The sequence below is a fragment of the Garra rufa genome, chromosome 3, assembly GCF_049309525.1.
Source record: "Garra rufa chromosome 3, GarRuf1.0, whole genome shotgun sequence".
Classification (NCBI taxonomy): domain Eukaryota; kingdom Metazoa; phylum Chordata; class Actinopteri; order Cypriniformes; family Cyprinidae; genus Garra; species Garra rufa.
The window spans coordinates 51,818,215-51,832,490 of record NC_133363.1 but is presented as its reverse complement, the minus strand read 5'-3'; the positions used below and the strand labels follow the sequence as shown (position 1 = coordinate 51,832,490).

The following is a 14,276-nucleotide window of genomic DNA, read 5'->3' as shown; positions in this document are numbered from 1 at the left end:
TGGATCTCAAAATCATAATCATTGTTGGAAAGGGTTCAAATACACAAAAATGCTGAAAAACCACAGAATATGTAGGACCTGAAGGATTTTTCTGAAGCAAGCAGTTTAACTGTTTAGGACAAACAAGGGACTCATGAACAACTATCACATAGCTGTGGTTCATTCAGGTAACACCTGTATTAAGAAGTGTATGTAAACTTTTGACATTTAGTCAGCCATTGTTTTTAAGTGTTTTGGATGAAAACTACTTGAGAGATTCATTTGTGTGCATGTATGCATGTAAATGAATGGAGAGAGAGGTAAGGCAATAAGATTGCTCTTTAATGGCAAGAACACACAGCACATCACCTTTTCCATTAAACACTCATTTAGTCTTAATTTTACCACCCATCCCTTAGTCCATCTCAATACATATGTACAAAGCCATAACAATTCTCCATCCGGGTCCTAACCAATCGTCTCCTCCCAGGGCCTCTTCTTGTCTTGCTTCGAATGACTTGGTTTTCCTGTTGACATTTGTGCTGCTGACTGCTGAAGGGGGTTATGGGTAAAAGTCTGCCTCAGAGGACCTTTTTTTAAAAAAAAAAAAGCAAAACAAAAAAAATGCTGAAAATTCATTTTTGCCATTACAGGAATAAATTACATTTTAAAATCTATTGAAATAATAAAAAGTTACATTAATGCTTTTTTTTTTTTTTTTAATGTTTTATTTATACATTTTTAATACACATTACAAAAAGACACAAAATAAAGGACAACAAAAAACATGTAACAGTAGGCAAATACACTGAAGGGTATTTTGACAAAAAAAGGAGACAAAAAATCAAAAAAAAAAAAAAAAAAAAAAAAAAAAAAAAAAAAAAAAAAAAAAAAAAAAACACTAGTGCAATCTTACATACAGAAAATACAGGTCTACAGTGTGCTGACCAAAACTAGTATCCAGTACCGAGTTGGGGGTGGGGACTCAATCACAAAGAACAGGGTCAAGCTGAAGAGTTTGGACATGTTTGCGAAGGGGTTCCCAGAGCTTGATGAAATTAGTGCTAGGTCGGTGAAGAGAGTACCTAATTTTCTCTAATTTCATAAAATAAAGAACGTTTCTTATCCAACCAGTGTGAGAAGGAGGGTAAGGGCTCTTCCAGTTCAGAAGAATTAACCGCCTAGCCAGAAGAGTTAAGAAGGCTACAAAGTCTGCAAAATGAGAAGGTAAAGTATGGCCCGGTGGGAGAACCCCAAATAAACCAATAATTGGACAAGGTGGGATATCAACATTGGTAATAGCAGACAATGAGACAAATATTTGCCTCCAAAAAGAAAGCAGGGAAGGGCAGGACCAGAACATATGAATTAGAGTAGCTGAACCGGAATGACACCTGTCACACTCAGGGTCAATAGACGGGTTGATGCGAGCTAGCCTGCTCTTGGACCAATGAGCTCTATGCACTACCTTGCATTGTATGAGTCTGTGACGTGCACAGATTGAGGAAGAGTTAACCCTGTTCAAGACCGCTTTCCATGTATCCTCGTTAATGTCCATTCCAATGTCTTGAGTCATTAATGCTTTTTTAATCAAATAAATGCAGACAGACACAGGTAGTTCACTAGGTTTTGAAATGGCTATAGAGAATAAACTCTCACCTTTGGCTGCCATATCCAGGTGTCCTTTAATTCTTCTTTCTCTCTCCTCAAGCTGCTGAGCCAACTGGGCATTCTTCCATCCTGAGGGGAAGAGATACAAAAAGATTATATAGAAAGCATAAAACAAGCAAAAGAGTAAGACAAAGAGAAATGAGTCAGTTACAAAACAGCATTGTTATTGTTAACTACAACTACAACTATATTAGTCAACATTTGAACTGAATCAAAAATGTTGTCTAAGATAAGAAAGGGTATTGTTTTGGTTTTAGGACAACTCCACTTCAAATGTTGGCTACTGTATTAAACATCATTTTCAGTTACTAAAAAAAAAAAACTTAAATGAAAATTAGTAGGGCTGAGTAAAAAAAATACTGATTTCTCGGTTTTATTCGATTCTCATTTTTACAAAATTAAATTTATTCCTAAATCCCAAGAATCGATTAGTTCAATAATTGCAAGCTTGTGAATCAGAATCAAATCGTAAAATGTGTCAAAACCAAGCCCTAAAAATTTGAAATCTAAAATCAATTTAAATTGAAGTACTAAAATAACTAAAACTGAAAAAAACCTATACAGAAATATTTAAAAAAGCACACAGTGCACATAAAAATCACTAAAACTTGAACTAAAATTACAATGAAATCAGAGTATAAAAATAAAAGTTAAAAAAAAATCCAAATTTCAAAGTATTACTACTATTATACTATGCAGTATAAAATCTAAAACTAAAATAGCACTGATACAGAATATAAACCAGAAAAATCTTTTACCTTTCTTGATGCTTTTTATCAAACCTTCTTGGGGAGGTAGCGCTGAAGGTGGGTGTGTGATGCGCTCCGGGATGCGTAACTTCTGTCTCACGAGCGGGTGCCTCAGCAGGGCCACCTGGCCCAGTGAGAAGAGGTTAGAGGTCATCCAGTAGGTGAACACCGCCTGCAAAACACACAGATCAAATGACACTATGAAAACCATTACAGTATGACAAGAGAAGATGGATCCCAGAACAAATACAGTTCAAAAAACATAAAAAGGGAGTGTTAGAGACTAACCGTGGGGAAGCTAATGGTCATAGGGAGGATCACAAAGGGCATGATCCTGAAGACAGTCTTCATGGCCTTCAGATTGGGGTTGTCCACACCAGATTCAGCTCCCAACTGTAAAAACAATTTTAAATTTAAACATTTTAAATTGTTACGATTTGCAAAAATTCTGTCAAGCTCCAGAAAAAAAAAATTATATGGTCCACACAACTTTGTGTGAGATACAGACCAAAATCTAAATATTGGATAATTTATAAAGTAGATATGTGGTAATTTGTGTTTAAAGGGACCCCCGGATATCAAGACTTATATGGCTTAATATAACATAAATGATGTCTCTTACTGAAATATGTAGCAGAAAACCCATAAAAGACTAAATCCACATTGTTTTATACATATTTTGGACTGTGGGGGGCGCCATTATTTCAATGACCTAAAAAGACTGCACTCCATGAGCTACTGCCACTACATGTTGCTATTTTTACTGCAAAACAACTCGGAAAATAAAAAAACTGATACAATGCCACATTGTGCGGCTTTTGGTTTTAATTTTCGGTCGAAGGGCAACAAGAGAAGCGATGTAAGTCTGCACTGCTTTTGTTAGCGATAAGAAGAGTAAATAATGGGAAGATGTCTGTAGAAGATTAAAACCTGCGTCTTTGTTCTGTCCACTTCAGCCCTGATGTCTTTGAGGCTTTAGTAGACCACAGCTACTGAAAGAGCTTACAAATGGCAGAGACAAGAAACGCTAGATGCCATCCTGGCACGATGTAAACATGCCGACACTTATGACACCGCAGCCACCGAAGCCGTTTTTCAGCACGGTTTTCCCTAATATGCAGGGCATTTAGACTCCTTTTGGGGAAAATCGATGGTACAACATTTGGTTTTAGCCTACACTTTACATCCATTGCCACCTGTAAGCTCTTTCAGTAGCTGTGGTCGTCATATCAGTATCTTATTTTCAGAGTTGTGTTTTCTAAATTGTGTTGCTGTAAAAATAGCAACTGGTAGAGGGAGTAGTAGTAACCATTTCACGTCCTAATGATGCCCCCCATAGTCCAAAATATGTAAATGATGTGGATTTTTTAAATAACTTAAATCTTTCATGGGTTTTCTACTACATATTTCAGTAAAAATGGAAAAGAGCTTCTTCAACCTCTTTAAAATATATGTTCCATTACATAAAGTAACTCAAATGGTTTTAGAATGACATAACAGTTAGTAAATAGTCAATTTTTCACAATTTCCATTGACTATTCCTTACATAATTACCTCTAGGATGGCAAACATAGTGCCAGTCACGGCAAGGGGGAGAATGTAAAATGGATCAGCTGCGGTTAGGTCTGTGAACCACCAGAGGCCGCCAGTCTGCAAACTTGGTACAGGGAGATATGCCATCTTACGCAAGGCAATGAAGAAAGAGATGAAGATCGGAGCCTAAAAAGGAAGGTGATGAAAAGTTATGTACGATTACTAAACAGCAACCAACTAGCTAGGTTAATCGATCTTAACAACAAAAAAGATTTCAAAATAATAAATGCATTAAAGGTCACTGACCTGTACCAAGGGCACTAGGAACCCACGCAAAGGGTTGACATCATGTTTCTTCTGAAACATCATCAAGTCAGTGTATGCTTTTGAAACTGGAGAAAGAAAATTAATTAATTTTAATAAAAATGATTAAAAAAAAAAACAGTTTCCCCTACTAAAAAGTTGAAACCAGAAAGTTGAAAAACTAGAATGAGAGATCAGAGGACAAACCAAAACAAGTCATAAAGGTAATTTTTGACTGAAATCTGAAAGATGAATAAATAAGCTTTCCATTGAAGTATTTGTTAGGATATAACAAAATTTTTGCAGAGACACAACTATTTAAAAATCTGAATTCTGATTGTGTCAAAAAAAAAAAAAAAATCATAATATTGAGAAGTTTGCCTTTAAAGTTCTTAACAATGCATATTACTAGTCAAAAATTAAGTTTTGATATATTTATGGTAGGAAATTTACAAAATATCTTAATGTAACATGATCTTTACTTAATATCCTGATGATTTTTGGGATAAAAGAAAAATCAATCATTTTGACCCATACGATGTTATTTGTGGCTATTGCTACAAATATAACCATGCTACTTAAGACCGGTTTTGTGGTCCAGGGTCACAAATGATACTATACATTCTGAAAATACAACATAAAAAGAGAAGGAAAAATAGTATACGATGAAAATGAGACACTTACAATCAAATTTGTTACCACTCTGCTTGGCCTCGTTCATGCGGTTGGTGAGCTTGGTCATTTCTGGCATGACGTTGTTCAGTTTGGCTGCTTCCCTCTGTCCCTTTACAATGACAGGGAACACAGCACACCGAGCAATAATGGTGCCTGAGAAAAACAGACCGAATGGTTATGGTAAATTAAAAATAAATAACTTAATAAATCAATAAATTACACAAAAAGGAGAGAATATAAATTTCACACCAATTTTTTTTTTTATTAAATAGCACATGTAAGTGAATTTCTTAGCAATGCATATTATTAAAAATTGAGTTTTGACATTTATGGTCTCTTCATGGAACATGATTTTTATATCCTAATGATTTTTGGCATAAAAGAAAAATCAAAAATTTTGACCCATACAATGTATATTTGGCTGTTGCTACAAATATATCTGTGCTACTTAAAACTGGTTTTGTGGTCCATGGTTACAATTATTCTACAAAGACCTATACAAATAGAATAAAACATTATATTTAATAATGCAGATTTATCTTTTTTCAGTTTTTTGTCATCTCTGAAAACTAAGTGGTTTGTTTTGCTTTAAAACTGCCAAATTCATCAATTAACAAAGATGCTCGAGACTAAATGCTGTTTTGATTTAAAAGTAGTGGTGGGCCGCTATCGGCGTTAACGTGCTGCGTTAACGTGAGACTCTTATCGGGCGATAAAAAAAATATCGCCGTTAATCTATTCTCAACGTTGGGTTGGGAGCTGGGTCTAAACTACGCAAGATATGATGACTTTCACCTTGATATTTTAGCGCGGATGATGTATACCTAGTCGAATTGCACTGTAGGGGGCGAGAACGAGTCTTCAATTTCTGTGAAATTACCACATCAAATGAAACGTGCAAAAATGGATGCAGATATGAAGCCGCTTCAGGGCAGGTGCGTTGCTAGACCCTTTTTAATGGGGCACGTGCCCCAGTGAAAATCTGCTGTGCCCCAGTAAAATCTCAAATTTGAGTTATAATTTACTTTGATAATCCCGAAATAAAGACATTAAACAATATGCAACAACTGAATTGACGCTTCTAAAAGCAACGCAGTTTAATGGAAGACTATGCACGCAGATAGGCTATCCACGTCCGTGCGCGTCTGTGTATTAAACGGCCTTTTGCGCACAAGTACTTGGTTACACAAGTTTGTATAGGTAATTATGTTGTAAATGCAATTGTCAAGCAGTTTGTGATGCATTTTGGAAACAGGAGATGAGCGCCTGGTCTAATGCACCACCTGGCCCGTTCTCGAAGACTTACTTTTAGTCATTATTTGGGTAGCACACATATTCTGAAAATGCCTTGAGCAGAATTCAAATTAGCCATTTTAATCTAGATTAATTCCAAAATTTAATCTAGATTAAAAAAATTAATCTATGCCCACCCCTATTTAAAAGACATCGGTTCAATAAATTACACTCATTATAAACACATTTTTACCTGCAACAATGGCCCCCCACCATGGCAGCCCAATGCTAACGTGCATAAACTCCAGCATATTCTGGATCAGGCCCACAGGCGTGTGGCTGCCTAGGCCAAGCTCTGCTAGACTGGCTTCAGCTCCAACCTCCTGCAGAACATCCAATGCAGTGAGAGGAGCCTCAGCCACCTGCTCTGTGATTGGTGGTATGACTGCGGGGGCGGGGTCAGCAGAAAGACTTGGAATCGAGACCGGGACAGATACTGCAGCATCTACAGGTTCAACTGGAGTTGAAATACTCTGCACAGTTTCTGTTGTCTGTAAAATAAGCAAAATTACATTATAGAAATCAATTCACAAAAAGATTTTCAGAGACCTGTTTAATCTAATTGAGATTCATGGAAAAGAATACATGAAGTAGTAGAAATGCTCTGCCATTGTAATAAAAGCAACCCACCTGTGAGCTGTTGTGTCTGACCGGCACAGCACTGACCAGCAGGAACTTGCCATGATTGGGACACCCAAGAAGTGCCCTAACTGGAAGACCCCTACTTCCTCTGCCAGTGTGAAGATGTGATCTCGGTACAAACGACTGCAACAGGATAAAATTCAGAAAAAAAGTCAGACTGCACTAACAAAAAACAGACCTTTTTGGAATACAATGAACTACAAACAATAGGGTGTTTGGGATATTTAAGTGTATCCCTTTAGTAGACTATATTATCAAAGCAAAATTCAAATGAACAACATCAAAGCAATTTGAAGTAAGAGTGAAAAATGTAATAGTCAGGTGAAGAGGATATGCAAAAAATAAAATAATAAAATTAGATTGATTTCTCAACCTTTTTGACTTAAAGGTTGCCTACTGTCTAACACAATATTCAAAAGCCCACCACATAAAATAATATTATCAGAAATTTGACTATAATTAAATATAATACACTACCAGTCAAAAGTTTTTGAACAGTAAGATAAAATTTTAATGTTTTTTTTTTAAAGTGTCTTCTGAAAGCTAAATTTTCAGCATCATTAATGCAGTCTTCAGTGTCACTTGATCCTTCAGAAATCATTCTAATATGCTGATTTGCTGTTCAAGAAACATGTTTAATTATCATTAATATTATCAACATTTAAAACAGTTGATTACATATTTTTTTAGGATTTTTGATGAATATACAGATCCAAAGATCAGCATTTACCTGAAGTAAAAAGCTTTTGTAATATCATACACTATACCATTAAAAAGCTTGGAGTCCGTATAATATTTTGGGGGGAAAGAAATTATAGAAATTAATACTTTTATTTAGCAAGGATGCTTTAAATTGATCAAAAGTGATGAAGACATTTATAATGTTACAAAAGATTTCTATTTCAGGTAAGTGCTGTTCTTCTAAATTTCCCATTCATCAAATAAACCTGAAAATAAAATTCTACTCAGCTGTTTTCAACATAATAGGATTTTATGCAATAGGATAATAGGATTTTATAATCAGCAAATTAGAATATTAGAACGGTTTCTGAAAGATCATTTTCATGAAAGAAATTTTTTTACATTTTAAAATATATACAAGTATAAAACTGTTGTTTTAAACTAAAAATATTTCAGATTTGCACTGTTTTTGCTGTACTTTAGATTAAATCAAAGCCCCTTTAAGGGTATTCTATAGTCTTTGATTAAATAAATTTCAAGCTTGGTGAGCATAAGACCTGTTAGAAAAACATAAAAAATCTTACTGTTCGAAAACGTTTGAATGGTAGTGTAAACTATTAACAAAATTGCGTGTTAGCATAGATTTTCTACAATTCATTATGTGACTGCAGAAGCTTCAAAATGCACAAAGTGTGAAATGTATTTATTGATCCCACCAAGCCACCCAGATCATGACAACTTGCTACGAGGCAACATTGCCATTCAACGACAAATCCACAAACAGATCAATTAAATGCGTATTTATGTTGAAATTAAACCTAATGTTACTTAACTTGGAGGTGAAGTGTTTTGAAAATGGAATTTAGACACCGGCTCTAATCTGCACAACCTCAGCTATGCTATTTAGCTTCTGTCAAAGTCATGTCATGTCAAGTACTACGTTTTCGTGTATCTTCGGGAGGAAATTCAAAAAGACGAACATGCCACTAACCTTATTCCTTGTCATAACAATAGGAAGAGTGGAAATGCTCGCTGTGCTTGTTTGTCGAAAAATACATGTTGTAAGACATTCTGTGACCACTCTGCCCCTGAGCGCAGCCATCTTGAACTGGACATACACATTGTACGGTAAGCGTAAAGGGACAATGCATTTTCGCTCCGCCCCTGTACAAGTAAAATCATACTGATTAAAAGCTTCCTTGATGTCAGTATGCTGGCTTGCTGAGGACCTCATTAGGGTACTTCAGGGGATCTCGTCTTATCTGTAGTTTAGCATAGGTAAAGATATTAGTTAATTCATTTTAAACGTAAAATGACGGAAGAGGAAAACTGGGATGAAGATTTGGAAGAAGACGCCGCGATAGCAGGGGTCTTCCAGCACTTGAGTATTGACTTTTATTCATTTTTTCCCATTTAGAAGTTTTCTAATGTGTTATACATGATGATAAAAACAAACAACTTGATTAAATAAAATCACTGAATTTAAAAACAACAACAACAACAGCAAAAACCGAAAGTGAAACTGCTCATCACTAACTTTTAAAGGAGGAAAGAAAATACAAAATAAAGATATGTATTGTTGCTTTTAATTCAGATATCCACAAACAACATACTGGGAAATCAGATTATTCTGAAGTAAGGCCATCAAATGAAAGAGTGGACTTTGGTGAGTTGACCACCTATTCCTATCAATCAAATGAATCAGCATTTTAATAGAAACTGAAAAAAGTTCAGAATTTGTTTCATGTATGTACTTCATAAAGTTTTTAAGTGGCTTAAATCTTTGTCATTAGTTACATTGCCCTGTGGTCATCGAATGCCGACAGACTATGTTGTTGCTTGGTTCAAGTGTTATATTAAACAGGTTGGTCACTATTTCACTGTACTATATATTGACTGACATTGATGTCTATGCTACAATTTCATGTTCAACTGGTTCTTGCCTTTTAGAAAAAGACTAATTTTTCCTGCCCTCATTTTAATGGCCGTGAGGGGAAATCCTGTGGTGTGAAGCTGTCTTATCAGGAAATCGGTCGGCTGATACCACTGACAGACAAACAACGGGAATTCTTAGAGGAGAATCTCGCTACTCTTGTTGCTAGAAGACTGTTTGACTTTAAAGCCGTAAGCTAAGTTATTTTGTCTGCTGTTTTCAAACATATGGCCATTTACACAACAATCCATGCATCTGCTTGTCATTGCTCCAGTGTCCAGGGTGTCAGTCTCATGTGGAAAGACGGGATCGAAGTAACCTGTGTGTACACTGCACTATCTGCACAGCCAACCTGAAACGGACCTACTACTTCTGCTGGAACTGCCGTAGGGAATGGAAGGGGCCGGCCAATAATTCTGTGCGGTGTGACAATAATGGCTGTGGACAGAGAGTGGTAAATAAAATCTTACTTAATTGACCAAATAAATGTGTTTTATGAAGCGTAGAATCTGATTTTGTTGCACCCAAACAGATAACTTCAGATCCTCTTACATTCTGCAAACCTGAGTTTAAAAGGAAAATGCTTGAAGAAAAGCGTGACGATGTAAGTTATGCTATACATATCATAATAATTGAAAATGGCTACTATAAAACAATATCTGGACAATGTTTTTGCAATAAAACACATATTACTTTGGTAATTAAGAGAAAATACTATGAAACACATAGAAAATACTATGTGTTGCACTTTTTTATTGTGTCTAGCTTTATGTTTGAATATTGCGTGCAAAGATATACCAAAGGTTTAACTGCAAAATGTTAATTATTTTACCAAAATAAGAGGGATCATACAAAATGCATGGTATTGTTTATTTATTACTGACCTGAATAAAATATTTCACATAAAAGATGTTTACATACAGTCCACAAGAAAAAAATAATAGTTGAAGTTGTGTTTTTTTTGTTTTTTTTTTTGTTTTTTTTAGTGATAATTGTTAATGAGTCACTGAACAGTTAAACGGCCTGCTGTTCTTCAGAAAAATCCTTCAGGTCCTACAAATTATTTTGTTTTTCAGCATTTTTGTGTATTTTGAACCCTTTCCAACAATGACTGAATGATTTTGAGATCCATCTTTTCACACTGAGGACAACTGAGGGACTCATATTCAACTATTACAGAAGGTTCAAATGCTCACTGATGCTCCAGAAGGAAAAAACGATGCATTAAGAGAATGAAAGTGTGAAAACTTTTGAACATCAGGGTCAATTGAACTTATTTTGTCTTCTGAAAAACATGTAACTATCTTCTGTAGCATCTGAAGGGCAGTACTAAATGAGAAAAAAGATATTTAGGCAAAACATGAAGAATGTACCCATATCCATTCTGTTCAAAAGTTTTCATCCCCTGGCTATTATTGCATTGTTTTTGTTTCTGGAGCATCAGTGAGCATTTGAACCTTCGGTAATAGTTGCATATAATACGCTCAGTTTTAAAAAATGGATGTCAAAATTATACAGTCATTGTTGGAAAGGGATCAAATACACAAAAATGCTGTAAAAACAAAGAATTTGCGGGCCCTGAAGGATTTTACTGAAGAACAGCAGGCAGTTTAACTGTTCAGGACAAACAAGGGACTCATGAACAACTATCACTAAACAAAAAAAACAGCTGTGGATCATTCAGGTAACAACACAGTATTAAGAATTAACCCTCTGGGCCTCTTCGGTCATTTTTGACCGAAAAATTTTATGTTTTGAATTTTTAAAAATCGTAGCTTCATCAGAATGAGATGACACTTGGTGACTTTTGTTGCATTAGCTATGCGAGTACAAAAAAAAAATCAGTGACATGATTCGGATATGTTAAAGGGTCAAAAAAAAAATAGTCACACTTGGCTCCTTCGCGGTCAAAAATGACCGACATAGGAAATGAATGGGAAATACGAAAAAATGTGATAATTCAGATAATCTTTTGATAATACAAGCTATAAATGAGCAACTGTGCTGAAAAGAAGTGTTCAGCAAGCAAGGACTGACACTCTAAAATAACAAAAGTACAGAACTGACACACACACGCACACACACGCGCGCGCACACACGCACAGACACACACAGAGACATACAGAAATAAGCAGAAAAATGCAAAACCTGATATTTATCCAATCAAAAAAATATCTAAACCTTGCCAAAATTTATCTTTTAGAATGTCTGAATATATTTCTAAATGCAAAGCCTAATAAAATGAAGAAACAATAAAAAGAAAAAAAACAATAGGAATCCCAAAGCCCCTGTATATATGTATATAGGGAGATACAGGAGTTTACACGGCATTACACAAGTTTTTATTTTTTATGCCACTAGATGGTGCAATTTTCACTTTAAAAAAATGGATTTTAAATGCTTTTACTCTATTTTAATGTGAAATGTTGTATTTATTGAAAAATAATAAATACATAATAAATTAAAAAATATAATATAAAATATAAATCTAAAAAATTGCTCATTAAAACTGTATAAATATTGCATAGATTCATAAAAAATGCTCAAAATTCTAAATAATAATTACAAAATATTATTGAACTAAAATATATTTAATTGATTTTCCTGAAGAAAAAAAAAAGTTACTTTTTAAGGCTTCGGTCACTTTTGACCGCGAGGGAGCCAAGTGTGACCCCTTAATGAGGAGGCCCAGAGGGTTAAGGGATGTAAACTTTTAAACGGGTAATTTTTATAAAATCAACTATTATTTTCTCTTGTGGACTATATGTAAACATATTTAAGGTGAAATATCTTATTCAGGTCAGTGCTAAATAAACAATAACATGCGATCCCTCTTATTCTAGTAAAATATATAACATTTTGCAGATTCTGAAAGGAGGATGTAAACTTTTGACCTCAACTGTGTTTCTTAATCCCTTTTTTCTTCTCTGTCAAGATATACCCAATAAAAGACAAATCCCCTGACAGAAAACGTTTGGCACTGCTTATCAACAATGTAGAATTTAAATACTTAAGTGACAGGACTGGAGCAGAAAAGGATGAACAGAATATGGAAGTGCTGCTTAAAGGTCTGGGTTACACTGTGATCACACTCAGAGACCTCAGTGCACAGGTGCTTTCAAGTGTATTTAAGCCAAACAAGCCAACCTTTTCAACCTTTTTGATACCTCATACTGATGATCTGATGTTTAGGGCATGCTTGCTGCCATGCGAGACTTTGCACAGCGAGAGGAACACGCTGAATCTGACAGCTGTTTTGTTGTCTTGATGTCCCATGGAGATGCCTGTGGAATCTGTGGGGTTTTCGACTCTTTCGACAATGAAGAAGAAGAGGACATTTTTGCAACAGATGAAATTTTTAACAGCTTGAACACTCCGAACTGTGCTAAATTGCGGGACAAGCCAAAAATCATCCTTATCCAGGCGTGTAGGGGTGGTGAGTTACGAAATACTATTTTAGAGAATAAAAAAGTGTTTTTTTTAAACTTTACTATTTAAAATGTTGCCATGTTTGATTGGTCAGAGCCTCATCCATTTCAAGCAACATCCTTTGGCAAATGTGGCCCTCATGTTATAGATAAAGAAGGCGGTGTGGACGTCCCGGACGCTGTGCAAAGACGCAGAAACAAAGAGCATCGTGAAAAAGACTTCTGCTGCCTGAGATCCTGTACTCCCGGTAAATATTTCCTTACATTATTCTGCTCCATTTACATTTCTTGGAGTGACATACATAGGATAGTTCATCCAAAAATGTTAATTCTCTCATCATATACTCACCCCCAAGTTCCAAATCTATTCCATTCTTCTACTGAACACAAAAAATAAAAACATCTGCTGTTTCACAATGACTTCCATAGTATGGTGAAAAAAAATACTGTTGAAGTCAAAGGGATCCAAAAACAGTTTGGCTACCAACATTTTTTTTAAAATTTCTTCTTTTGTGTTAAGCAGTAAAAGGAAATTCATGCAGGCTTGGAACAACACAAGGGTGTGTAAATGATGACGTTTAAACTGACACTAATGTTTGCTATGTTGTTGTAAAAATGTATTAAAAGTATGTGTCATTTGATTTGTATCTAAGTCAAACAATTTGTGTTCTCTATACAGATACTGTGTCCTACAGAAATGAAAACACTGGCTCGCATTTCATCCAAGACATTGTGGAAATATTTAATCAGCATGCCCACCAGGATGACATCGAGGAGCTCTTCAGAAAGGCAAAGTCACATTCTTTAGCAAGACATACATCATTTTGTAGAAACTAAATTCTGATATGTGTTTTGTGTATTTTTACTTCCTAGTTGTTTAGTATTGTTATTAGTATAGTATTGCATGTCAGTAACAATAACTAATGAGACAAATCAACAAGTTTAGCAAAAAAACACATTTAAACATTTTAGGTTATGTGTTGTTTGCTTGTGTTGTAATATTTATTTATATTTTTTGAAACAGGTCCTTAAGAAGTTTAAGATGACTCATCCTAATCAAATGCCATGCAAAGAAAGAACAACATTATCTAAGAAATTCTACCTCTTTCCTGGGTTGTAAGACACAGCAACTACAACTTCTGACCTCATTGTTTTAGAAACATGATTTCTGCATCTTTTTATTGTCATCTCAGGAGTTCATGTTTGAATAAAACAAGGATTTGTTGACATTTTAATGAGTTTGCATATTCATAAAATCCTAAATTATAAAAAAGTAAACAGATTTAGCTAGTTATCCAGCTTGAAAGTTACCTTGAGCACCCCCCAACCCAGACTACTTTACAAATAAAGTAAAAAATAATTGATAGAAAGACTGATACAATCAAATAA

At 35.0% G+C, this 14,276-nt stretch overlaps 2 protein-coding genes across 2 annotated transcripts; one reads left to right on the top strand and one right to left on the bottom strand.

Moving 5' to 3' along the window:
• Positions 1-300: 300 nt before the first annotated feature.
• oxa1l (OXA1L mitochondrial inner membrane protein) lies at positions 301-8,634 on the bottom strand. The gene is made up of 10 exons (XM_073837286.1): positions 8,518-8,634; positions 6,834-6,968; positions 6,397-6,694; positions 4,920-5,063; positions 4,239-4,324; positions 3,954-4,118; positions 2,688-2,792; positions 2,409-2,571; positions 1,639-1,719; positions 301-569 (listed from the first exon to the last, which is right to left on the bottom strand). The coding sequence occupies exons 1-10, from the start codon at positions 8,626-8,628 to the stop codon at positions 448-450; spliced, it is 1,410 nt and encodes a 469-aa protein (XP_073693387.1). The 5' UTR covers positions 8,629-8,634; the 3' UTR covers positions 301-447.
• An 87-nt stretch (positions 8,635-8,721) lies between these two features.
• On the top strand, positions 8,722-14,122 carry casp23 (caspase 23, apoptosis-related cysteine peptidase). The gene is made up of 11 exons (XM_073837300.1): positions 8,722-8,911; positions 9,121-9,192; positions 9,320-9,390; positions 9,477-9,650; positions 9,734-9,913; positions 9,992-10,063; positions 12,395-12,571; positions 12,652-12,895; positions 13,037-13,135; positions 13,567-13,676; positions 13,912-14,122. Exons 1-11 carry the CDS (start codon positions 8,839-8,841, stop codon positions 14,005-14,007), a joined length of 1,368 nt encoding a protein of 455 aa, XP_073693401.1. The 5' UTR covers positions 8,722-8,838; the 3' UTR covers positions 14,008-14,122.
• The last annotated feature ends 154 nt before the right edge of the window (positions 14,123-14,276 follow it).

What these genes read in the sequence shown, in the direction of transcription:
- casp23 (XM_073837300.1), top strand. Translation starts at nt 8,839, where the DNA reads ATGACGGAAGAGGAAAACTGGGATGAAGATTTGGAAGAAGACGCCGCG. An exon ending in CCTGAGATCCTGTACTCCCG is followed by an intron (nt 13,136 to 13,566) that starts GTAAATATTTCC and finishes TTCTCTATACAG; the next exon opens with ATACTGTGTCCTACAGAAAT. An exon ending in TCGAGGAGCTCTTCAGAAAG is followed by an intron (nt 13,677 to 13,911) that starts GCAAAGTCACAT and finishes TTTTTGAAACAG; the next exon opens with GTCCTTAAGAAGTTTAAGAT.
- oxa1l (XM_073837286.1), bottom strand. Translation starts at nt 8,628, where the DNA reads ATGGCTGCGCTCAGGGGCAGAGTGGTCACAGAATGTCTTACAACATGT. An exon ending in TGACCATTAGCTTCCCCACG is followed by an intron (nt 2,572 to 2,687) that starts GTTAGTCTCTAA and finishes TGTGTTTTGCAG; the next exon opens with GCGGTGTTCACCTACTGGAT. An exon ending in GATAAAAAGCATCAAGAAAG is followed by an intron (nt 1,720 to 2,408) that starts GTAAAAGATTTT and finishes TCTTCCCCTCAG; the next exon opens with GATGGAAGAATGCCCAGTTG.